The 27,788-nt window shown below is 44.1% G+C and overlaps 1 protein-coding gene across 2 annotated transcripts in view; it reads left to right on the plus strand.

The window, feature by feature from the left end:
* rcan2 (regulator of calcineurin 2) overlaps positions 1-27,788 on the plus strand; it is a gene marked incomplete at both ends in the record, with an annotated part of 76,220 nt that overhangs the window by 44,293 nt on the left and 4,139 nt on the right. For both annotated transcript variants that reach the window (XM_080860481.1, XM_080860482.1), the window contains 2 exons: positions 9,597-9,770; positions 13,072-13,243. In XM_080860481.1, coding sequence (XP_080716607.1) covers positions 9,597-9,770; positions 13,072-13,243 — 346 coding nt within the window. The remainder of the gene's footprint in view (positions 1-9,596; positions 9,771-13,071; positions 13,244-27,788) is intronic.

Genomic DNA, 27,788 nt, shown 5'->3' on the forward strand with positions numbered 1-27,788 from the left:
CAGAGGGATCCAGATTGTACGACTGTTCTGTTGTTCTGATGCAGAGGATTAAACCCACTGGCATTAATTCCCTTCCTGTCCCTTAAATCAAAGCCTTGGGTTCACAGGTGACCATGTTTGAAACCGGTTTGTTGTTGTTGTTGTTGGTGTTCTTCATTTGTTTACTGTGAACAGACTAGGATCAAGGGAAGGATGTTAAGCCTGCACCATACTTTTAGCAGTTCAGGTTCAAGCAACCCAAAGTTGGTGGTGCTTAGTCTTGAAAGGTTTAGGAGTGTGTTCTGTTTTTGTAGGAAGCACATAATGTAGCTATTCTTGAAGAAACGACCTCAGTTAAAGCAGCAGCTGTCATACCTCTTTAGTTTCTTACCCCCCACCACCCACCCCCGTCTCTTTCTGTCTCTCTCTCTCATTCACTCACTCACTCGTTTTCTCTCCATCTCCCCCTCTCACTCTCTCTCTCCCTGTCCAAGAGATGGAAAATCTGCCTTATGAGAGGATGGCTGAATAGAGATAGGATCACTAACCCCTGCCTGCCAGCTGCTTTTTCAGACTTCCTGTACAGGGGGAAAAAAACATGTGGATCCTTTACAGGAGCTCTGAACTCGGAGAAAGGCTCCCTAGGGAGAGGGTCGGAGGTCAATTCAGACGGGCCTGTTTGACAGCATCAAATGACTCTAGGCCTGGGTCTGCTTAAGATGAATTAGAGTGTCTCGGCCTGTTTTTCTCTTTATGCCCTCTCCTTTTTCTGTCTTCCTTTCTAGATGCCCCTTCTGCTGTCTTTCTTCTCTATCTATGTCACTGTCCATCTCGCCCTCTCTCTTTCTTCTTCTTTCATTCAGTTCAATTCCATTCAAATGAGCTGTATTGGCATGCCAAATATCATCTTGTATTGCCAAAGTATTTCTAATTGTACAAAGACTTGGTTTATTTAAAGAAGAGATCATCATGTAGCCTAGCGCAATGGCACCGTGTGTGTGTGTGTGTTTCTTCTTCTTTTTCGCATTCAGGTTATTGCTCCTACATTTATTTACATTAATATACTGTATATTGTCTTGCTCTACTCGATCCCAAACACTTGAGCTAATCTATCTCCTGCTTCGGTGGACAAGGGTCTGTGTTCAATTAAAGCCAAAGCAGGCGAAGCTGCAGTTAAATTTGACATTTACTGGTGGATTAGTGCTAAGGTTAGCATTGCCTTGGGTTTCTGCTCCCTTCTCACCCCTGCCACTCTCCATCTCCTACTAGAGTAATTTCCCTGGCTCACAAACACACACACACACACACACACACACACACACACACACACACACACACACACACACACACACACACACACACACACACACACACACACACACACAAGATAATCAAAAACAAAAACAGCCTACCCAAGCACACACACACATACAGACGGATACAATCACACACACACACACACATACATATATATACACAGACACACAGGTTTGGCTTGTAGACGCATGTAATTACTTAAATACCCGTATATACACATACTTCTGCACCCTCAAAGGAAGGCGCTGGAAAAACAGAACACCTTGGACCACTTTTCCCCACCAGGCTCATACCAAATAACTCCCAATCCCTCTAACACACACACACTCGTCCTTCTGTGGTCTTTAAAACCCAACATACTTCCTTGTAGTAACCCCTTGTGCATTGCCATCAGTGAACAAATGTAAGCGTGCAGTGGAAGAGGAAATGTCTCTTTAAACCAAACGCAATACAAAGCTAAGAGCCTTTCAGTAACGCATAACATTTAGATCTATTGTGGCCTATTCAGGAAAACATGCTTGGGCCACAGCATACACACACACATCGAAAAAGACCAATGTGAGCAGCACCTCTTAAAGTCACAGACCTATTTATAGCTCCTCTGTTAGCACTTCCAGGTCAAGATGGAGACATGTAGGAGTTGGGGACTCAGTTCAGTTCAGCCCTTTAGGACACTTTCATGCATTACTGAACCAGTCCTCCACATCAACATAGACATACTGTATAAACACAAGACCAGTGCCTCTGTCTAGAGCTGATTCATTCAGTTCCCTTTCACCCCCACCATCTCTTGTTGTTTTTTCCTTTAATTTGACCCAGAGTGACCCTTTGGGCCCCCATCGTAAGGCGATCCTAAAATGGCGATGTTTTGAATCGCTCCAGATCCAGCCACTTACAGTGTTAAATAGCTGCCACACCGGGATTGAACCTGGTTAATTTCGCCTTCCTGGAACAGCACTTCCTGATTAACTGCCCTTTTTGTTGTTGCTCTTTTTATTGTTGTTGCCTTTTTTGGGTCGGATGGATACATGTGAAACGAACCCCTCTCGTTCAGATCTACCCACTTTTGTCAGCATGTTTTTAAAACTATTGACCCAAGTTCTGTAATGAGTGCACATAAATCCAGTAACCAGGTTTAATAGCGGGCTGGAAGAGAGGCCCCCACCCGATCTTTGGCTTCAATAGCCCTGTCAACTGCAACACAAATACCAGCTGAGGTTGGGTGATGTTGATGCTGGGCCTCCTGCCACATATCAGACTACTGATTGATGTCATTAAATCATTGAAAAAAAAGTTCCTCCCACATAATCGATGAAACTCATGGAAAAAGGTTCTTTGTGGGAACTTTTCTGAAGGAATCCTTTGCCCGCTACAAAGGTCCTTTGTTGCACAGGTGAAAGTGTGCAGAGAATTCTGTAAAGAACAAAATACGTAGCTATTGTGAAAACCTCTAGTCCATTTATTTTTTCTTTCTAGTAGTATTTTTGAAGATTCACTCTTCCTTCTTCACTTTGGACAATCAAACACTTTTCTTCTCAAACAGTTCCCATTGCGGCCTGTTGTATGTTTGAGCCAGGTGAGACTGTGACCTGCGCACTCCATCCTGACATGTCTGCTGACCTAGGCATCACCATGGAGAAGAAATGTTGTTTGGATGTCTCTGAGGGGGATAAGAGGAACTAAAGTACCGGCACATTCCACAGCTATTGATGGAAGGCCTGTAAAAAGGGTTCCTGTGTTACGCCGTGCCACACAGCGCCGAGATTCCTCCGAGGTTAATGAGGGGGCAGTGTAAACACACCACAATGGAAACACACCACAAGTCATGCCCTCCTCCAGGAGAGGGGGCATTTTGTCTCTCTCCCTTTTCTCTCTCTCTCTTTCTTTCTCTTCTTCTTTCTTTCATTCTCACTAGCCACCCTCTTCCGCTGCCTTGCCCTCTGTCCTTTTCCTCTTTCCGTCTGGGCTGCCTTTTTTCCTGACGTCCATGGAAAAAAATACCGGGAATTTTTGTAGCAAAATAGAATGCTGTTGTTCCTGAGAAGTAGTAATGCCAGTGAAGCAGAAAGAGATGAAAAGCCCCATGGGGCATGACACCTCCCTTTCTTTCTCTCTGCACATCTAAGGCAGTGTCTGCCTTTCTCTGTCCTTCTCTCCTTTTTTTCTTCCCTCTTCTTTTTTCTTCCCTCCCCCTTCCTTTGCTCAAAGAAATATGTTTTAGACTGGATCAACACACCATGATAACTGAACAAAGAGTGAGAAAGAAGTAGAGAGAGCAAGTGGAATGGGGAGCATCTCTCATCTAGTCTTATCCCATCCACTCTGTCTCTCAGACCCTGTCTGTGGAATTCTACGATTTGCGAGCTTGGTGCCCCATGCTTAATAAGAGGTTCAATTAGAGAACCGACTGTTCCCACTCTCTGCCCTCACTGCAGAACACCGATAACATGCTTCAAAGGCTCGCTGCAAAGGTCACGCAGAGTACATTAGGGCTGTTTTTCTTTCCCTTTGGAGGAGGTGTGTGTGTGGCTGTGGCTGTGTGTCGTCGTCTATTCGTGTCTGGGGAGTTGAAATACTAGGATTATTTAATATCTACCATGGCTCTCTCCACCCCCCAGGTCCTATATAAAAGACAGCTGTGGTGCGACAGGAATGTTCACCGAAGAAAAAAACAAGAGCAAGAGGGGAGATGTTTTTCATTTATCTATCCCATCTCTGACAGCGGCATGAGATAGCTGAGGAGGGACAAAGGCGTGCTTGACAATCATCAGGGACGGTTGGACCTGAAGGAATGTTCTAGCAAAGGGCAGCCTTTGTGCTCCATGTTCCATCTGAGCTGGTACCATTGCTTGTTGGCTGATGGGTTTTGTAGATTTTTCATCTCTTGTTGTGTTTTGTTCCTTTTGAGGGCAATTTTATTGACAGTTTTTTACCTACTTTTCCTCGGGTAAGGTCCACGCTGTATTCTACAGTTAGTAAATACATTATTCACAAAAACAGCCCCAGTGGCCTGCCTTTGGTTAAAGCTGCTGCATTAGAATATGCAGTAATGAATTATGGTGGATGAGGCCACAGTGGAAGGCAGTGGCATCCAGCAAGGTCTCAGCGAAGACCTTTCCTCATTAATATCTGGACAATTGACTTGCACACACACACACACAGGCTAAAATCCTCAGACACACACTTAGACTTTCTTTCCATCCAGCCTCTGTCCATCTCTCTCTCTCTCTCTCTGTCAAACGGCCATGAAACACTCTGTGTCAATACAGCACAAGTTTTCCATGTCCTCAGCTTCCAGCAGACAAAACAAGCTTGGAGAAAGGCTTTAAAAAAATGTGCATACCACGCCGCCCTCCTGCCTGCCAAATCACCATGCTTTAGCTCACTGTCTCACTCAGCCAAATATTCACCCAGGTACTCGACGCATTGCTACGGCGCACTGGTCAATACATTTCCCCACTGCCATAGGTGAAATTAGAGACATCAAACAGGACTTTTTTTGAAATCGCAAACTTTCCGAAGGTAATTGGAACCACTGATTGCACCCACGTCCATATATATATTAGTAAACCCATGTCCCTGTAGAAATTATTAATCTCGCCATGTACACATCTATATTGTTATAATAGACAGTTTATGCATTAATGCCACCAATAGCATATTCTTTATAATCGTGTTCTTTTAAACATCTAGCTGTAGGTGATGGCAGGCAGAACAACAATATAACAGCGCAAACATTGAATCAGGTTCAGTGATTGAGCGAACGTGAACCAATATATGTATCTCCTCTTCGCTGAACCTTCATTTTCTCTTCCTAAATAAATACCACGAAAAATGCGCAAAAAAACTGCGTTAATGTGCGACCGCAGATTAAGCTGCGGTCGCAATCTTAGTAAATCAGGCCCTATAGGGCGATGTAAACATAGATTGCCCAGCGCGGATCTGGTTTGATAAATACCACGGAAAATGCGCAAAAACACTGTGCGTTAATGTGCGACCGCAGATTAAGACGTGAAACTGTCACACTGTTGGTGGCGTCTCTGTGCTGAGTGTGGTTGAAGCACTGTGCAAACTGGGGACTTGGTTTGGGGTTTGTTCTCAGATTTAGGATATAAGGTTACTGCAGACTCCTTTCCTCCCTTTTGAGGTGTGCGGTTGTGTATGTGTTTATGTTGAGTAACTGGGTGTGCGTGTGTGTGTGTGTGTGTGTGTGTGTGTGTGTGTGTGTGTGTGTGTGTGTGTGTGTGTGTGTGTGTGTGTGTGTGACGTGCACGTGGGAATGAGCGTGCACGTGTGCAGGCAAGTTTGTGTGTAAGTGTGTATATGTTGGATGTAAGTGTGTATATGAGTGGAACTGTGTGTGTCAGATTGAGCTTTGTGAGTGTGTGTATGCCCCTGCCTGCTTGCTTGTGTGCATTTATGATTCTGCCTCAGGACCCCCCCCCACACACACACACACACAGACACACACACACACACTGAGCATAATTTGGGTCCTAATGAAATCTGCTATTTACCTAACTCAATGGAATGCTTTCACTGGGTCTTCAGAAAGAGAGAGTGGAGAGGTATTTTTAGAAAGTTATTCTGCTTCCACCCACCTTCTCTTTATTTCTGCCTCGATCAAGCTGTCCATATTTGTAGAGGAATGCAATCTATTTTTCTCCACAAATAGACAATTTTCAAATGCCCTGGGAATACCAACTCCAGAGAGAGTGAAAGATAGAGAGAGAGAGCAATCCAGAAGGACAGAGAGGGTGATGGAACAAAGAGATTGAAAGGAAGACAAGAGGGGAGAGAGGGAGGAAGAGAGGAGAAATTTAAAAAAGAGGGAGCCCTCTTTTTTTGCAAATGTGTAACCCATAGCAATGGAATCAACATGAGATCCAAGCAGCCAGTTTGATTCAGGCCAACCAAAGGCTGCTTTTATTAATGGTCTGCTATTGATTTCATTGTCAGGTTTAATGTTCGAGGCATTCCATTGCTAAGTCAGCACCCTGCCCTGCGATCCTCTGGTTTACATCACTGATTAATGGGAGGAATACAGCATTCTCCAGTCTCATATTTGTTGTGATCCATCATATGTACAGAGCAACCTCACAGCAGCAGTGTAGGAAGAAAAAAAAATAATGAATTAAGATGCATCCATGTAGTCTTTCGGCGAAAGGATTGGGGTAGTAAGAATTCTTATATGTAGATGTACGTTTATAGAATGTACTTCATCTTATCTCATGTTCAAGCATACAGACACATCTAATATTGGTAAGTGTCTTTATTGGTATGACAAACTCCAGTATTTGTATTGTTATACCATTCATTCATTTTTCAGTGTTTTATCCTAAACTGCTGCTTTGTGGCTCACGTAGCAGTGATAGGAAAAAAGCAAAACATAATTTGGTCAGATTTTGGAAAAGATGGACCAGTGATAAGTAAGGCTGTGTCCATGAAGTGAAAGGCTAAAGAATGGCGTGGGATTCTCAGAAAGTCACTCTGGCACTTTTCCACCGCGTCTGGAGTCATTCGGGACGTGGCCCCAGACTTCAGAAGAAAGTGCTGAGTCAGGCTCCTTGAATGAAGGGGAAGTGAAGGGGAGACAGAGCGCAGGAGTAAAACGGCCGTCAAAGTCATTTCAGCACGGCCCAAGCTGCTGAGTCATGCTCAGAGCCAGGACTGTCACCTGAACACACAGCTCCCTCACACACCAGCATGAGACTCAGAAGTGTGTGGGTGGGTGTGCAGGCAAGTGTGAGTGCATTCATGCTAGTAAGGTCGTCACCTGAACACATATTTCCACATCAGCATAAAATCTGGCTATTGTCCTAGTAAAGACAAGGGGGCAGCACAGAACTGTGTGTGTGTTTGTGTGTGTGTGTGTGTGTGTGTGTGTGTGTGTGTGTGTGTGTGTGTGTGTGTGTGTGTGTGTGTGTGTGTGTGTGTGTGTGTGTGTGTGTGTGTGTGTGTGTGTGTGTGTGTGCCCATGTGAAGCCAGTCTGTGACAGTAGATGAAGTCATTCACCTGTCATCCCAGGACAGCTTAGATGTGCTTATCTGTGTGTGTATGTCAGGCCAGCCAGGGCAATCTCTGCACAGAGGTGCCAAGCCCCACCACTCAGGGAATGGATCCGACTCACCAAACAGAACAGAACAGTGCTGGCAAGAACCTTTTGTTTCAGTACCATTTTAACACTGGAGGGGCAAGGGCCTAGCAAGTCCAAGGTCATGGAGTTAAGTCTTTGCTGCAATACAAGTGCAGATGAAAGGGTTCCTGTAAAACGGGATGCATTTACTTTCTGATACTTCCATAGGAAGATAAGAGGCTCCTTTCCATTTGACCATTTTGGTGTAAGAGAGTTAAGCTGTCTCTCCCAGTGGAATTTGACTATCCAAGGTAAACCTGCAGATGGGAAAAAAACACTCACAACCCTCCTTGTGCCAAAAGCCTTTCGTTTCCATAAATGGGTTAGTTGACTGTGGAGGCCAAATGTAGATGCATGTTGGCCAGGAATGGATTTGTCCATCCGAAAGGGCCGTGTTAGGCAGGATCTTATCTATTTATTTTGAATTCCTGGTTTTATTTGAACTGTTCTACCATACTCCACCACTCATTCCAGCACTTTTCTCGTATAAAAGAATGGTGAGGGCTCTATTTTTAGCTCCTTGACAATTCTATCAAGTTACTGGATCAGGTCTGCTCATATGTCAGCATCAACTGATTACACTTTCCCATTTCCAAGTAACCCTGAGGTTTCAACTATAGCTGTGTTTATATGTAGGTTTATCTGCCAAGACTTTTATCATTGAGAATTTATGATGCCATTTCTCAACCAGTTTTGACAAAAAAAGCACAGTTAATTGAATTAACTTTAACTTATTCTAAAATAACTTGTGAAGCAGCGGTCCCTGGCTAATGAATGGGATCCCCACAGATGTGGTGGTTTATATGAAATACCACGCTTTCCTGTTTACAAAACATAATCTAATCACTTTAAAGTGTATCGGATTTCTTCATGACTCCTCCAGATGTCTTTTTCATTTGATAATGACAAGTGATTTGTGTAACACGACGTACATACAGAGCTAAGAGTAACGGTGAAATTGAATTTCCTAATCATGTCCGACATTAAATAATGAAATCTGGAAGAGGTGCATCCACAGGTAGATCAGCTCAGATATGAGTAATTGTGCCGGGGATTAGGAATCCACAATGGAGCCACTCAGTATCCGGAGGTCATTGAGTTGAAAATCTCATTATCAAATTATCACCTCATCTCAGAGGTAGACCTCAGTAAATGTGTAATCCTCTGGTGAAAGGACAGTCTGTCTGAGCAGCTTCCCTGTTTAATGATATGCTCAATAGGTGACAATGCCCTGGTGAAATAAACAGGACTGAAATGTGTTTATGCAAATGTTTTCTGTGTGTATGTTTTTGTGTACACACTAATTTTTCGCCTGTGTGTATAGGGGGGTGCAGGGTGGGAGTGGGGTTTCATGTGCGTGTATGTATGTCTGGGATTGCGTGTATGTGTGTGTGTGTGTGTGTATGTGTTTGAGTATGTGTGTGGGTGTTTGTGTGTGTGAGTTAGTTTAAAGATAAGACACCTTTCTGTAGCTCTTCAGTTGTGCAGGAAATGAATGATGTGCATCAGGCCTGATATGCACTCCCATGTCTTGACTTCCCCCCTATGAGCTCTACGTATAGTCTCTGTTCAGACCACACCACAGGGTCCCATCAGTGTACAATAGTATGGTCGTCTCCCTACCAGATAGTATCTCACTGTAGTGGGATGGTATCTAAGCGTGTTTATTGGAGGAAATAGTTTCATGGTACCAGACTGTAATAAGTTGAGAAAGTAAGAAAGTAGTACATCACATGACCTCCAAATCTAATTAATATTATTTTACCCAAAGTTCCCATGACTGAAAAATTATATGTTTATGCGTTGTGCTTTGGCAGCTGGTCAATCCGATGTAAATTGAAGGAGATTTTTCCCATCTTATGTTCTTCCCTGAGTATTAAACTTGGGGGAGGGGCTGAGTTGTTCCTCATGTGATCGCTTCTACCATGACTATCTCATAATGGGTGAATAGCCTCCTGCTGATAGCCTCCTGCTGAACACAGCAGCCCAGCCTACCCCCAGAGTTTTACCCTCGTTGCCAAGGTATCATTTCTAATATGTTTGTCATACTGTTCTTTGTCTGTTGCATGACATTGTCATCTCCCACAATCAGGATTATAGTATCACTTCGAAAAAGTTAATTTATAACCCCCCCCTCTTCTCCTTGTGTATGGTCCATCACAGGAGATGTTCGAGGCCCTGTTCCTGGTGTATGACGACCACACCACCTTCCAGCTGTTCAAGAGTTTCAGGCGCGTGCGCATCAACTTCAGCAGCCCCAAAGCGGCAGCCAGCGCCAGGATAGAGCTGCATGAAACGCCCTTCAGGGGCAAGAAGCTCAAGCTCTACTTCGCCCAGGTGAGGAGCCCTCCTTAAACACAGAGTAAGGCCTAGAACTAGAACGTCTTGAGTAATTCCTTCCACTACAAGAACTTTCTTTAGCATACACTAGAAGACATTAAAAGAGGTGTCTCCATGGATTCTTAAAATAAATGTCATGTAAAATTGAGGAGGGCAAAGGAATCCTAACAGCATCGTGAACTTTTGTCATTTTGTCATTTGTAATTAATTACACGCATAGTACCTTAGCATGGGCAGAGTGTGGGATTCTACTCAAAGATACCACAGCTGAAAACACAAACAAAGTTGCCAAAGAATCAACATCTGCTTGGCAAAGAACCCATTTTCATCCTTTTTTAGTTGAACTTAAGTTGAAGTATTTGATAGATAGAAATAGGAGATAGAAAAGCCTTTATTGTCATTGTATTTACAAACAACGAAATTTGGAGTGCTTCTCCTGTTGGTGCGACGAGGGACAACATATAACACAACAACAACATATAACACAACAATATTGCATATCTAAAAAACGGTAGGAATAGCATAAGATATATATAAATATTAAGTGTGCAACAAAGCGCCGTGGAATATATTAAAGTACCTATGTATATATTATCATACAATACAGCAACAGCACACAGCATGTGAATATATATATATACGTATATACAATATATACAACACCAGTACACAGAATAAGAAATACAGAAATACAGAGATTGCTGAATGACTTTTAATCCAATAAATATATCTATACAGAGTATTAAACTTTGTCAATACTAATACAGTTACATCTACTTTATAAACCCAAATCATCAATAACTATAACAGTTGAATAGTGCATAACACTGATGTATTTTTATTGATGAACAATCATATAAATTATATAAACTCCTCAAAAAATGTTCAGAAACTTTTCTTCAGTCGATTATCCCTCCCCTTTAAAAATACCAATTGGTATTGTATTGTATTGTATATCGTTGGAAAGCCTGATTAGTCACCTTTACAACGAGGTACAACTTGTAAGGATCGTGCATTCGTGGACTGAGCAACACAGCTAACCGTGTGGGTAGCGGCCCACATTTTTTGCCAAAATCCCCTGCAATATTCTTCTGTTGGTATTCACTCTTGTTTTGAGTTGCTTGGTGGATTGGATGATTCTCCCACAGTATTAAGGAAAAAAACACTGTCAGGAAACTGCATGGGGTTTTGGCACATTTTTGGCACTCGTTGTAAAGGTGACTAATCAGGCTTTCCAACGATATACAATACAATACCAATTAGTATTATTAAAGGGGAGGAACAATCGACCAAAAAAAAACGTTTCCGAACTTTTTTTGAGGGGTTTATATAAGGGGTGATCTAGTGGTGCATGTAAGCCAGCTGAAATTTTTGAGTAATATTTCAGTTCGGACCATTAGTATGAGGAGTGGGACGATACAGAGTTTATGTAGCTGGAGGCTCTCAGTGGACTGAGAAAAGGCACTCGCTCAGATAGTTTGGCACACAGAGAGCGAGAGAGAGAGTTGGCATCAAAGCGTGCCTGTCTGACGCACTCCTCTCCAGACTCCGCACTCAGTACTAATGAGGGGAAGGGTATAGGAGAAGTGCATGTGTCTCACTCTGGCATTGCATTAATTACATGTCTATCCATCGGGACAGGCAGACAGAAAGATTGCATTTAAAAGTTTTGACTCCCCTGGTCAAAATTTCTGTTTAGTTAAGCCAGTAAAAGACGACCTGTTTTCCAAAAGGCACAAAGATGACCCATTTCTTAGATGTAAGCAAGCAAGATTACTTTTTTTTTTCTGTATTTTTACTGTTTCAAAAAAACAAAAAAGGAAAAGTTCTGTGAGATTATTTGGCTGTCTTGCATGTACTGCTCTTTTGAGGTCTATCCACTGATTTTCAATGATGAGGTTCGGGGGCTGTGAGAAACCCTTAGCTTGTGCCTCTTGAGGTAGTCCATTGTGGTTTTTGAGGTTTTGGATCATTATCCTGTTGTAGAAGCCTTCCTCTTTTAATCGGTGTGGTTAATTAAATACCAGCGAATTCTGGAAGCATTCTTTCCTCTACCAGTATAATGTTCCCTGTTCCACTGGCTGCAACACAAGCCCAAGACAGATTAACCAGGGCTCAGAAATGCATGGAGAGATAGATGTATGCTGAACAAGAGAGAGATTGATGCTGATTGAAGCTAGCACAAGAGAGCGGTAGAGAGAGAGAGTGAAAGAGGACATAGATTCATGTTGCACACTGCTTAGAGAGACAAGAGTGAGAATAGAGACAGAAAGAGAGAGACGGATGGATGTTTCAGAGAGAGAGCGATAGACTGTAAGAAAGGCTTCGGAGGCTGAAGGCTGTAGGCTTTTTATATGGGAGAGCTGGATTATCTGGAGTAGGGCTGGATTGAGGCAGCTCTCACTGGTCTGGTCTGAGCACCTCATCAAAGCGACAAGCCTCACCCCCACATGACTTCAGTAGTGCACAGCAGGGGGCACGGGGCCCTCGTCCCCAGTACCTCTCCATCTGAAATGATGTACTGATCTGTTGAAACTGATCTCAACTAGTGTCAGGACTATGAACTCTTCAACCAGTAGTCTACTGGGATCTAGTATCTCAGAGGGGGAACATATATTTTAAATTAAATGGTATTTACTTTAAAATTTACTTTTTTTACTGTCTTATTTATCTGTCTACCAGCAGTCACAGCATATTTTATTCAGGGATTGTTATTGCATGTCAAGAACACAGAAGAGTTTAGAATTTGTCAAATAATGGTTCTAAATATTTTTTTCTTTATAAAGAATGAATTGTATTACTTTTGTTAAATTATGGTATGATTTAAAGTAGCATTATGTAGTAATTATACTTCAGGGTTAGGGTTAGGGTTAGGATAAGCAGTTTAACCTTAAAATAACAGCTTAAAAAATGTGGGCCGCTACAATGACTTTTAATATGAAGAATTGCCTCCGTGCCATAGCCATACTAGGGTCCATAGGCAAATACCTTTGTTCTGTAGTTTTGCTTGGAGCCGCCTGATTTCTACTGTCTGCCTAACTAGTAAGTAGCTTATTTGCCGTCTTGCTTGTGTTGCACTTGCTTGATGTTTGACTGTGTTAGGACAGTTGTTGAGTAACTCGTTTGTTATAGTGTCAAAGTAGGCACATTTCAAGAGGTTTCCTTAGTTGGCCGTTAGCATTTCATTAGCGATTAGCAATGAATCCGTTATGCTACTTTAATGGCATGTAAAAGACATGAGTTGAGATAAATAATGCACCACGTTGATGCCATGGCGATAATGTTTATTTCCTGTCAGGTCCAAAACCCTGTCTCCGATAGTGACAACCTGCATCTGGCTCCGCCCCAGCCCTCCAAGCAGTTCCTCATCTCTCCACCTGGCTCCCCTCCCATTGGCTGGCAACAGATCGACGAAACCACGCCCGTTATCAACTACGACCTCCTGTACGCCGTTGCCAAACTGGGTCCAGGTGAGAGCCTTACTGTCCAAACAAACACTCTGTGACGAACACACACATACACACAAATACATACACATACACACATACATACACACATACCTATATACACACACACACACACACACGCATTGTCTCTCACAGACACATTCACACTCTCACACACACACACACACATGCACATACATGAACATACACAAACCCTTAAGCATTCATCAAAGGGAAGCAATCATCCCATCCCTAATCCAATCTGTATCCAATCCATACTTACTCCTATCATGGAGTCATATAACATACATCCTCTAGTGGGAACGCTACAGACCCCCCTCCATAACCCCATTATTTACAATTGTGGTATATAGTCCAGAGCAGAGCTTAGCAATTATGTCACCTCAGCGCCCCCGTCCCCCCTGTCCCCATCCCCAATCAGAAGCTAAACTGTCAGACCAGGTGTCAGATGTCCTCAACCTTAAACCGCACAATGAGAGACACAATGACCTCATCACTCGAAACGTTCCAAGTGGACATTTAATCAGCTCCAATTGCATCGCCCTTTCACGCTGCGTAGAGGTTGATGTCAGGCCTCTTCTGTCCGACAGCCGCCACTCTCACCTGACTGACCTTCACCGCTGTTTGTCAGAGTGTGTCAGAGAGGCGACGGACTAGCTGGATGGCCGTGTGGGGCTGTAATACACATTACAGTGGAGCTGTTCTGTTCAGTCTGCCATGACATGGACTTAACTGCATTTATTCAGGATAGTGCAGTGCCCGTAGGAATTATGCATTCTGTAGTGTTAGCAGACGTAGGTGTAGCTGTTGTTCAGTGCAGAACTGGGAGGATAACATGACGACGTGGCCCAACATAACTTACAGCGAGATTTGCACGTATTTCGTGGACTCCATAGCAACAGATGGGAAAGCAATGGACAATCTGAAAGCCTCCGAGGCTTATCAATATAAGCTACCATTTGTAGCGGTGTAGTACTCCACTCTTGCGTTGTGATTTTGATTGGCACCCAGCCGTTTATTCATACACTCTGACAGGTTTAATGAACACAGAGCAAAGGCGATCACACACAGTATCTTCAGAATGACAGCCTCTCCCAGCCAGGGTAAATGCAGACTGAGGTTTATAATATTGCAATAATGAGAAAACAAAGTACACACTAATTACAACAGATACATCGGGACACTAATACATCGGAAAACATCTCTCATTTCGTCAGTAGATGCATGAACGCATGGTCACTGGTCTAGGCTTACCAGCAACGTTGAATAGAAAGCTAACTCTTATACAAATACATCAAACTACAATATACTACTTAACATGGTAATGAGAGTTGGTTACATGCCAGGCTGTTCTATGACTATGACATCATTCACGTTGCGCGGGTCCGCCCCTCTTTCTCTGAATTACTACACTACCCATAGTGCCTCACTACCCATAGTGCCTACAGCAAACGATAACCCATAGTGCCTACGGCAAATGACAAAATACAAATATCTCGCGAACTATGAATTCAGAAATCTTCAAAATCAAGGATACACAGGTTCATGACATGCGTAAGCTACATGCGAAATCTCATAACTAACGTAACTAACGTCAGGGAGATACGCCCTAGACTGACAGACACACAGAGATTTCTGGATTTATAGATAGATGTGTTGTTAGGTACAGGGGAGGACCACACACATACGTACATGTGCGCGCACTTCCATGCATGCATACGCACACACACACACACACTCACACGTTTCACATGCACACACACTTACACACGCACACTCACATGCACACTCACACACACACTCACACTCATACACACACTCACACTCACACACATACAAAACCAAACACACAAACAACCACACAAAAAAACATTTGTTATACACTCAATTATACAGACAGACGCTCATTTACACACACACTCACACACATACACACACACACACACACACACACACACACACACACACACTCACACTCAGAGACACACACAAACAAAAACACACGTGCGCCCAGCAAGAACAGCCTGAGCTCATGCAGTGTCATTCCAAGGCCTTTCGGGCAGGTCACCTTTTTATAGCTCCCCCTCCCCCCCCTGGAAATGGAGCTGGAAATATTTGGTGCTTTTATTAGACAGGAAAGGCAAACACAAAGTAATTCAGTTGTTTTAAAAAATATGACACACATAAATGTGCCTGTTTTCTTTAGGTTGTTTCAGATTGTTTCCTGTCAAAGACGAGCCTAATTTGTCCCTCAGTTTGAGGTTTCATAGCTGGAATCCACTGCCTCGGCCAACCCAACAAACCCCTGTCGTTTTATGTAAGCTTAACGCTGGACTTGCACATTATTGCTTACCAGAAATGGGAATTCTGTGAAGCATCTGCCTTTGTTTTGGCACAAGCCTAGAAAGAGTTTTCTTCTGTTGGTCTTCTTTGTTGTCTGTGGCCTCAGGCAACAATATCCTGTACTCGTTCGAGGACACATCTGGAGATTAAGCTCATTTTTAACACAGGCCTTTTGTTTACCTTATGCAAACAAAAACCTGAAAGGGATTCTTTTTTTATACCACAGCATCAGTCCTTCTCCATCTATCCTTTTTTTCACCAGTCTTCTCTACATCTGTCGCTGTCCTGTCACGAAACAGTAACTGCAGGGTTTCCTAACTTCTGCTTTCCAAAAACCACAGTGAGTTTTAGTTCTGAGCTTGCAATAGCCTATTTTGGCTCATCTCACGCCTGAAAGAGGTTTGCTTTGCCAGAGTTGGGAGGTACTCCATCTTAAATTGGCTAAAAACACCTGTAATGACCTGAATACACTATAGTGGTTATGAGATAATTGGAGTTCAGTCAGGTAAAGTAGAACAAGGAGAGACCTAAATAGACAGTCCTGTTTTAAGACTCCAGTTGTAGGCTTGTTATAAGCAGAATACACACACTACCTTCACACCATAGACAGTCTACACTCGCTACACACCCACCCAGTACATGTAACTGGAGGGCTGTGGAGAGAATCGAGAAAACCTTGGTGACAACTGGCTGGTCTTATTTGCAAAGGCCCTCGACTGTGTCTGACAGCAACAGGCTAGAAATAACCACTCAGTCAAAGAGAGGCGTCAACAACAGCAACATCCCCCTCTCATTAAAAAGAGCCCTGTGCGTTACCTGGTATTATCACACCGGTCAGCTATGTATTATTCCAAGTGACGGCATGACCTGCAATGGTTGAGTCCCTGGAGTTCCGTGTAGTGCCGTTTCAAATTTACAGTGGAGTTAAGGCGGGAGATGTGTGTGTGTGGAGAGTCGTAGCACTGTGACCATTTGCTGCCGCCGGCAGGATGCAACTGTCAGACTCCCCATCTGCTCTATGTATTAGTTTATTGCTGCGGAAATGTGTGCCAGTTGTTCGTGTTGCCTCGCTTTGAATCTCCTCACCTCGCATATTGTGAGGAGAGCAGTGTAACACTGGCACGCTCTGAGTTGCTGTGCTTAAGTCATGCCCTGACACACATACACACACACACACACACACACACACACACACACACACACACACACACACACACACACACACACACACACACACACACACACACACACACACACACACACACACGCACACATACACATCAACAAACACATCAGTACACCCATAAATACACTCACCCACATGCTTACTAGTAGTGATTAACAGTGTTAGAGGTATTTTACCCAGAAATTGAGGTTTCTCAGTAAGTGCTTAGATTTTCTGCGATTACATCACAAGGCTCGGATCCATCTGCTTCCTGTAGCGATCGCATCATTACTACCCCCCCTCCCCATCCTCCCTACAAGCTGGCGGTTTCTGCAATTACACCACAATAATAAAGTGTCGCCAGAGAGTCAATGATAGAGCAAAAGGAAGGTGTGTGTGTGGATGAGATTGTGTGTGTGTGTGTGTGTGTGTGTGTGTGTGTGTGTGTGTGGGGGGGTGGGGGGGGGGGGGGGGGGGTGGGGGGGGTGTGTGTGGAGGTGTGTGGGGGTGTGTGTGTGTGTGTGTGTGTGTGAGTGTAAGTTTGTGCGTTTGTAGACTGCATGTATCTCAGCATCTTGATCAGTATCCCTATCACCCCCCATCCATCACTCACACACACACAACCAACACCACTGCATCACAAAGCAGGTCAATCAAGGAAACCGCCGCTGGGAATATTGAATGTCAAGGCTCTGTCTGCTGCCTATTAATAGCACCGGGGGCCTGAAAGGCACCGTGGATTATGTACAGGAAGATTTGAATTATGCAACACGGCCTGGCATTATGGAGCCTAAGCACCCGCGCAGCCACTGGCATCTCTTTCCCTAAATCCCATGAAAGCATCCGGGTGAATCGCAGAGCGCCTTCTTCCTCCCATCCATCTCCCTCTTTCTCCCGCTATTCCCTTTCTCTCTCTCTCTTCTTCTCTTATTGTCTTGGTATGAGAGGCACTCCTGAGAAACCAGTTTAGGCTCGGAGTTTGTGTTGCGAAGAGAGTGTTTGTTCAACCAGTCCTTTTGTCTGTTGTATATCGGCTATGAGAACTGATGCTCATATCTATCCCTTGTGCCCTTCAATGGTTTGTGTTGCATAGAGTGCAAAAACACCCTTATCTTCCTTTGATTAGAATAGTAATTATTCTAATGTACAGTGTGGCCCAAGCTTTGGCAGCGGACAAAGAGGAAATGACTGGTCATGTGCTGGTCATTATCTGTATATATTTTGTCTCTGAGGTTTGTTTGCGAATGGCTCTCTGATACACTACACTAAGTATTTCAAGTGAAACTGGGTGGGGGGTGGCAGTGGTGTGAGTGAAGAAAAACTAAAAGCGGAAGAATGTTGTAATTTTCACCAGAGTTTACCGCTCATCTGCGTTATCGGCCCTCTAATCAGAAGCAGACGTCTTCTCCGGGAAGTAAAAAAAACAACCACATTCTTCCTAAGTGCTTTTACCATTTTTAAAGTGGTATTTTTAAACACCCACTGGTGCTATTCCAGGAACCCTTAGCGTGGTTACAAGACACTTTGTTTTAGCTCTGAAGTACAGAGGTGAAGAGGCCTTGTGGATTGCCTTTAATATTGTACCCTTTTAAAATGTCCTGTGTAAATGTCGTTTAATTTAGATGTGGCTTAAACGGTGGAAACCTTTAAACGTGAACTTAAAATATACCTCTTTAATCTCACCTATCATTCTTTGTAATATTGATATCATCATGGTGTGGATTTTCATCCCTCTGAAAAATCAGTGTCAAATACAAGTGTTTGTAAACCCCAAGCCCCCCATTTTCTTCTGTGAAGCGAATTGTGTTACCTCCTGGTATGAAATGTGCCGTATAAATAAAGTTTGATTTTGATGATGAAAGCCACACACACACACAGGCTAACCTGAACACATGTCTAATTCATAAAGTAGAATAGAACACATATTTGTACACAGTTGTTTTTCTTTAAATGATGCACGATACACACATTGGAACATATCTGTAACTTGTGCATTCTTCTATGCGCGCGCACACACACACACACACACACACACACACACACACACACACACACACACACACACACACACACACACACACACACACACACACACACACACACACACACACACACACACACACACACACACAGGACCAGGAGGCTGACACTGGGCTTCAGATGAATTACCCTCTCCCTCTTTCATCACAGGGCCTCTCAGCTGGCTGTCAGAGTCACCTATTTATACCTCCAAGAGCCAAGCATCGCCTAGACAGAGCTGTTCCTCAGGACTTTACCGTTAGTGTGCCCACCCACCCCTTCACACACAAACATACACACACACACATACACACACACACACACACACACACACACACACACACACACACGCACACACATACACACACACTCACACACACGCACGCATGCACACATAGCTGGATCTCTTTCTTAGTATGTTTATGCCTCCACGATACACAGCTCTTAACATCCAGCGCCAGTCCTGAGCTTAAGTGCACGTACAGTATGTAAATGTATATACTTGGGCAAAGCACTGTGTTGTTTTCTCTTTCTTTTTCTCGCTCTCTCTTTTTTTTTTTTCTGACCCTCTCTCGCTCTTTCCTCAAGTGCCTGTATCCCTTTCCACCACTTTTGGGCCATGGGAGTTGGGAGAGATGGAGGGGTTGCGTAAGTGTTTTATTTAAAGACCAGTTACGTAACTGACAGAGCGAGATCAGACTGGTACTTTCCTCCAGTGCAGCGTGGCACTGATCTGGAGTTAGAATCGGCCCGCTGGATGCAAGCAGGAGTGGAGGCCGAGATGACTTGGGGCCAGTGGATGAAGAGTGCTGGAGTATCGCTTATCGTGGTATGATCAGGGCAGCGCAACCTAAAGTTCACCAATCCATGATCCACCACTGTAGCCTTGCAGTAGAAGCCGCATAGACCCCACTGTGGGAGCTGTCTGTCTGAATGAGCTGTCTGTGTGTATTTATAGTCCTGTCCCTCATAGTGCAGCACATACGAGGGATTTAAGGCCCTGATGGCGACACAGTGACTGCACACTACTGCACATTAGCTACGGTCATGCATGAGGAAGCGCACCTCTCATTTCATCTCAACTCACTTAAATGTCATGTATACTGTCATGCTTTAGGTGAATTCAATTCCAACCGCATTCCCTGTATCATATTAGTTTTCTGTTCAGGTGGAGTATATGTATCTGTGTGTGTGTGTGTGTGTGTGGGTGTGCCTGTGCCTGTGTGGGTACCACTGGCTTCTTGCCTACTATACCCCTCCACACCTCCCTAGAGAAACTTTCCTGATTTTGTTTCCACGCTCATTTAACACATCCCCTAATAAATTATCCAGCTAACATACACACACACACACACACACACACACACACACACACACACACACACACTTAAAGCACAGGCCCTATCTTGTACCTCTGCTCCATTTAATTGTTTACTGACATGACGATTTGTAAACAGGAGTGCGTTTCCATTGAGTGTGATTGTCTAATTGTCCCTCCATCAACCACTCCTCATTAAACAGTACTGAGGCCAGAGAGCTTGTATCCACACTAATTACACACGTTTTTAATCTCAGCTGAGCTCCACTGAAGATTTGCCCCTGGTGTTGTTTTGTGTTTAAGCATCCGTCTTCTCATGTTGTTGTTCTTGTTGTTGTTTTTTTGTAGTTGTTGTTGTTAATGTTGGGGTGGATGCAGAGGCAGATGACACACGGCAGTGATGGATTCAGTCATGACCAGGTCCTCATGCCCAATAACTCTTTTCTTCGCTCCAACTCGGTCCCTGAGTTAACTGGGCGGAGGTGACTCGTAAATAAGGTCAAGCCTCCATAAAATGGTTGATAGATGATGACACACACACACACGCGCACCCACACACACACACACAAACATACACCCACACACACACACACACATACAGAGAGAGAGGGAGAGCTATTTTCAGCATAATTTATATTGTATCGCTGACAGAGGTGTGGTGAACACAGCTTTAACTTTTAGAAGTATGGTAACATTGCCTTACTATGGCCAAAGGCAAAATGTATGTGTGTTTGTGTGTGTATGAGTGTGTGTGTGTGTGTGTGTGTGTGTGTGTGTTAGTGTGTGGCTGAGCGTGCGCGTGTGTGTGTCTCTGCGTGCGTGCGTGCACACATTACTTAACACATATGTATACATTCAGGTATTTTTCCATGTTCAAGCATCCATGTGTTTTCATTCTTCTCGGCTCCTGTCGTTCTTTCCATCCACTGCTCTGAGTGGTCTAAAGAGCTGAGGAGCCCCAGCGGCAGGTCCTATTACAGTGCTCCTGTTTACAGGCACACACCCTCAGCATGTCTGAGCAACAACATTCAGGCCTAATGAAAAACTTCACCTGCATCTGTGTGTGCTTAGAAGGGCCGTGTGCTGCCAAGCATGGTTCACACAGAGACTGGGGAGTGGAGGAAGGTTCTAGAAGCAGTAGATAGGGATAAAGAGGAGGAGGAGGAGGGGATGAGGAAAACGCCGAGCATATTATGATGGCGATGAAGCTCCAGTCTGTCAGACAGTCTGTCACACACACACACACACACACACACACACACACACACACACACACACACACACACACACACACACACACACAGACAAATGATCCTCTGAAGTCCCCTGCCCACAGTGCTCAGTTACAGTAGGCTGTTTGCGTGAAGTATGTCAAAACATGAAGTTAACCTGACACGCGTGCCCAAAGGCATCTGTAAACCAGGGTCTTTATAAACAACAAAACACAAAATTCCAGAGATATTACACTCTGAAGTGTGGGTGGATCATGTACTCTTGGTTTTACTAGTTCAGGTTTGGTGTTGAAGCTCTGCTGTACAAAAAAAGTATTGTAGGTGGTGTTTATAACAGTTATATATATATAATTCCATAGAAGACAGAGGGAAGCGGGGGGGGGGGTTGCAAGGAGAACGAGAAGACAGACGAGAACATTAGGCTCATCATTGAGATATGAGCATACCAACAACCCTGGCAGACAAACACCCACAAACACACACCCTCCTCATTTTCACTTCTATAACAATATATAATTGTTGTAATCATCACATACAATAATATTTGTCTACAGCAGAGCTCCAGTGTACAGCAGAGCTTCAACACCAAACTATAAATAAATAGAACCAGCCAGAAGCTCCAAGTCAAAGAGTGTTTTACTGACACCCAGGAGACCCAAAGGTGACGGGTTGAGTAGAGCATATACATGGACTGGAGAGGTTTCTTTGCTGATCTCAAATCACCAGGGCTTCAGGTCTTGCGTAATGTCACTTTAATCGAATTTGAGCTATTCGAGATTGACAGTTTGGTTTTGCCTGACATGGAGACATGTAGTTAATAACCTCGTCCACAAGTCAAACAACACACAGTGGACAAGCAGTAGTACAGCGGAAGTAGTTTTGCCTTTATTACATCAAGAAGCTGTTACACTGTAAAGAATCCATGCCCATCCATGACGTCCATCATATCAATATTCCTGTCTGTTTCTTTAATCCCATGTACTGCTTACTTGGTTACTTACCTGCAGAGTATGGACTTCTAAGGGGTCACCTGTGCGTACTGTTTACTTGCTTACTTACCTGCAGAGTATGGATTTCTCATAATGATCTCGGTGGTGATGAGTGTCTTAGCGCTGTGTGAAAGGGTTAAACATTTCCACTGGGGATAAGGGGACGCAGCGGAGGTTTATTTTGGGACTGTTGCTAAGGAATGCTGTATATTTGAAAAATGGAAATTCGGGGAAAGGGGGGGGGGGGGGGGGGCGGGGGGTAGAAGCAGGAGGGAGAGGGAGGGATGGAGAGAGAGGGAGGAGGGAGAGATTTTGTGTGAAGTGTTTGGCCTTGCTTGAAAGAATGCGGTTAAAAATAGACATGAGTGTGTGTGTGTGTGTGTGTGTGTCACTGTGCCACTCCACTAAACTCAGATGAGAGGGAGAGAGAGAGAGACAACATCCATCTGTCCTCTTAAGTGATACAAGCCATCCAAGGGGGAATGATCTCTCTCTCTCTCTCTCTCTCTCTCTCTGTTCATGTGTGTGAGTTTGTAGTTCACCCTGTTTTTTTCTTCTTCTCTGTCTCTCTCTCTCTCTTTCTATATTTTTGTGTTATTCCCTCTCTCCCTCTTTGTTGTCAACCTGCATGACAGGACTCTTCCTCTACCTCATTCTTCCTCTTCATCTTTCTCTCATTCATATCCTCTTTCGTTCCACGACTCTGTGAGACCACAAGAGGGCTCCCAACCTCAAGCCTGTCATGTGCATCAGCAGCCACTGCCCTGTAGCACAAAGGTTTGATTAAAACACACATACACACAAACACACACACACACACACACACTGACCAGCAGCACACACACGCACACACACACACACACAAATACAGTGCACGCATGCATACGCACACACACAGATGCACTCACAAGCCACTGATCAGTAGGGGAGATGATGCGGGCCCACACGTGAACAGCATAGCAATGAGAGAGGTGATGTTGAGGATGAGGACACAGCCTGCGGGAGGGAAAGAGAGAGAGAGAAAGAAAGAAAGGAGGAATACGCACTGTTGTCATTAAAGCCCCCTTCATCCCAATTCCTTTTTGTTATGGTCAGGCTTATAAAACATGAATGAAAATAAGAAGGGTGTTTGTGTTTGTCTGCCAGGGTTGTTGGTATGCTTATATCTCTGCAATGATGAGCCTAATATTTTCATTCTGCCCTCTGTCTTCTCGTTCTTCCTGCACCCCCCCCCCCCCCCCCCCCCTGCTCCTCTCTCTCTCTCTCTCTTCCCCATCTCTCTCTGACCCTTGACGTCAGTATGCAGCATTGACGTCATTCTTCGGCTGAGGGAGGTAGGCCCTGGGGAAAGAGAGGGAAAGAAAATCAGGAGAGGGTAGAGAGAGGGAAAGAAGGGATAGGGAAAAGGGGAAAGGAAGGGTAAGAAAGACAAAGGAATGAAAAGAGAAAGAGAGGCGTGAAGGCATCTCATTGGCTTTAAATTAGAACACTTGGTGTGATGTCTAGTGTTTTAGTATGCATGAGTCAGAGAGGAGAGGCAGAAACGATGGCATGACAGTCGGAGCCCAAGCCACATATAGAGACATTGCAGCAGTCTCCTTAGGTTTGTGTGTCTGTGTGTGCGTGCGTGTGTGTGTGTGTGTGTGTGTGTGTGTGTGTGTGTGTGTGTGTGTGTGTGTGTGTGTGTGTGTGTGTATGTGTGTGTGTGTGTGTGTGCGTGTGTGTGTGTGTGTGTGTGTGTGTGTGTCCAGTGATGTCTCTTCAGAAGAAGCTGGAGCACTCACACTGCTGAAGGGTTTCGGCTGTAAACTTGAATTTAGCTCAGCATTCAACTCTCTCCTCAGCACACACACAAATGTATGCCCACACACACACACGCACGCAAGCACACACAATCACTCACTCACAGCGAGGAGCATCCACCCAGCACAGCTCAAATATTTGCACTTTCTCTATCCTCCAAAACTCAGTGCCGCAGAGGGTGAAAAGAGAGAGAGGGTGAGTGAGTATGAGAGAGCGGGTCTGTTAGTTTAGCCTTCAGGTGTGAGTGTGTCTGTCTGTCTAACAAAATGTGGTGAGGTGTATTTCATAGAATATCTGATACTTTCATTCAAAAATAAATATTTCCAATGTTCACACTTGATGAATCACAGAAGACAACAGAAGTACCATACCGACCGTGAGCTTACACGACCAGCGTGTTTGTGAACATATTCCCATAGCCACTATATAGAAAGTCATCTTGACACAACTTGGGAGAGACTTCCAATTTGCTTGCAATGTGTAAACCAGAGTGGACCTTGACTGGCCTGAGTCCCACAAGAATGCACTGTGAACCTTAGGGGCATCCTGAATCATGAATGCTTTAATCAGATGAGGGCAGGCAATGTGGGGCCAGCGTCTAAAGGGCGCCTCCCAAGCCTCCCTCCCTCCAGGGTGGTCTGAACACAGGGTTCATCCATCTCTCTCTCTCCCTCTCTCTCATCAGAAGTCTACTGAGTAATAGCAGCAAAGGGAATGGATTGAGCATTTGACCTGAACTTCCTAGCTTTCCTCGTGGGATTACTGTTTGGGAGGGATTATTGTTAATAATTTCATAACTGCAGCAAGGGGGGTTAAAGAGGCTTAAGATGCCAGATTATATTTGTGCAACAGCTTCCTCTAGAGGTTATGTGCTGTACAGCAGTGCACCAAGAGGACTGAAATGGGGTGACCTGCTGCCAGTGTCAACACTTTGGATTGATTTCCTAAATGCATGATCAATCTAAACCTACATAAATGACCATGGTGGAGAATAGTTGACTCTGTATATCTGGCACTTCTCCTTGGTCTGAAGTCAGCCCAGATAGTTATGAAGACTAATGACTGGACTGACTTTCTGAAGTTACAACTGAAACTTTGGCACTCAAGAGAGGCATGGTATTCAGATTCCCTATTGCTTGCGCTGTGTATGCATTGAAAATGCATTTTTTTCAAACTACGCTGGCTGGCTGGCTGGCTGGCTTGACGTCAGCATCCTCTGACATCATCAGTGCTGTGACAGGGCCGATGAAAAGACACTATTCTGGGCTGGCATCATCGCCCACTTAAGAAAGCTATATGATTGGTTGCTGCTTGACTGTGTCAGGGAATATTTGAGTCATTAACATTTTCAGAGGTTCTGTTAAAAAAAAAAAAAATGAAAACACCAGGGTGGAATTAATAGATACTGAATGGTCTTTCTTTTCCTCCCTTTCCCTCCCTTTCCCTCCCTTTCTGTCTCTCTCTCTCTCTCTCTCGCTCTCTCTCTCTCTCCCTGTGTCTTTAGGAGAGAAGTTTGAGTTGCACGCCGGCACAGAGTCCACCCCCAGCGTGGTCGTTCACGTGTGCGACAGCGGCGCGGAGGAAGAGGAGGAACCAAAGATCTGCGCCAAACCAAAAATCATCCAGACCCGGCGCCCCGACCTGCCTGTGTCCCACTGAATTTCCCCCCCCACCCCCACCCCACCCAAGCCAGCACGCCACTCCTCAGGCACACACCATAGGAAGAATTGCCGAATCCCCAACCCCCAAAAAATACAAAATAAAAACACCCCACAAACACACCCTCCCCCGCAACCTTGAGCCAACCTTGGTCACTGGTCTACTCTGGTTGAGAGTTGTAAGAAGAGTCCCACTCTGTACTTTTCATCTGACACACAGCAGATCATCCTCACTCCATTTTATGTTTTTTTGTTTGTTTTGCTTTGTTTCTTTGACAAAAGCCAGAATTCACTCTCTCTCTCGCTCTCTCTCTCTCAAACTCCACTCTCTGCCACTACCACTCTCGCACTTACCTTCTATCCACTCTGTCTCCTTATCTTTCCTTCTGTCTCTTGCACCTAATACACTTATGGGTGTCTAAATTTCACTTCATCACAAGTCGTCATTCAGTTTTAATGGACAACAGCAAATTGGGGTGAGCGAGAGGGGAGAGAGTAACAAATCTGACGTGTTGCTGTTTTGATTTGACACACAATTGGAAAGGATATGACTCCATCAACATGACACACACAGCATTTATACTGAACCAGAACAACAACCTTTTGCAAGAGCAAGTCAGCAGTGTATGCATTAGTGTTGCTTTCTTGCTGTCCTGTTCTGACAGAGATTGTAATGCCTCATGGTCGCCAGTGGGTGGCAGCATGGACGTGGTCTGATCCAGCTTCATACCTAATTGGCTCCTTGTCTTTGGTGCACTCTTGTTGTCAGATGGCTATTGGTCCACCATAACAGACATTTTTCTCCATCCGTACCACACCATGTAGCACTTTAGATGGCCATTACTTGCATGGTCTACAAAGTGGTAGTTTAGAAATGTGATGGACTGAGTATGTTACATGTGACTGTCTTAAGGGCTCTGTGAACGTTGGAGATTCCAGGCCATGTTTCCTTCTTGAAGGGCATGGAGGCTACTGTGCTAGCCAAGAATAAGCACTTCATGTGGCAAAATTCACGTTAGCAAGTCAACTTAATGTTAAAGAACATAATCATAAATTATGTCATAGAAGCTCCAAGAAGGTTTGTGAAGGTGAACATCCATTGCAATGCTGTTTTGTTTCGCCTGTACAGGCCAGCATAATAAGATGACTTAAAGCTAACTGATTCCATTCGATGGGGAAAGAGTGTGTGTAACGCATGATGCATTGTTTGCTTCAGTTGTTGTGCATGTCTCCATCCGTGTGTGCCTCAGTAGAGTGCAAGAAAAAGACACAAAAATAAATCTTATTTTGTTAAAACAATAAAAAGGAGCTAAGTCATAAGACAAAAAGACCATAAAAGATATAACATACATTTAAGCCTGTTTCATTATTTTAGTCATCGATACAAATCCTGTATTACAGTTACAAGTGCTATTACAGTCTTTGAGAAAGAGGGTCTGCAGAATAACTCAAAAAGCTTTGTCCTTCATTCAGTGTCTTTTTGGTGTGCCTGGCTCGTATTTTATTTCAGAACATAAAATCCATAACTGTTTAAAGGTGTGGTTCTGATAAAATAGGTTCTATAATAGGAGCAGGAGTCACTGTAGCACTGTGATGTCTCGTTACTGTGAAGTAACGGCTCCTCTGGATGTAAAAGACACTTTCTGTGCGCAATGCTATATGTGGTGTTCTCATAGGGCCTCTATCTTCACGTGCTTAAAGAGAAACATTAAAAATCACTCAATGTGCTGTTTATACCCATCTGTATTTATCCTCAATCACAAGATAAAACGTGTTACTGATTGCTTTCCCCCATCCACCCACCCTTGTCAAATATGGACGTATTGAAATAGTTAGTACCCTGAACATTGCAGAGGTGTTGAATGTAAATGGATTGTGTAACATGTTTGTATTCGTTCAGTTGATCAATTTTTCAATCTTATCAAACATGTCTCTGACAAACATGAAAGCGATGGCTCCCTCTTAGCTTGTGAGGGATGCAGGGTACATTAAGGCTGAGACTTCTGCTGTACAGTCCTCTC

The sequence above is a fragment of the Sprattus sprattus genome (genome assembly GCF_963457725.1).
Source record: "Sprattus sprattus genome assembly, chromosome: 2".
In the NCBI taxonomy this organism is placed as follows: domain Eukaryota; kingdom Metazoa; phylum Chordata; class Actinopteri; order Clupeiformes; family Clupeidae; genus Sprattus; species Sprattus sprattus.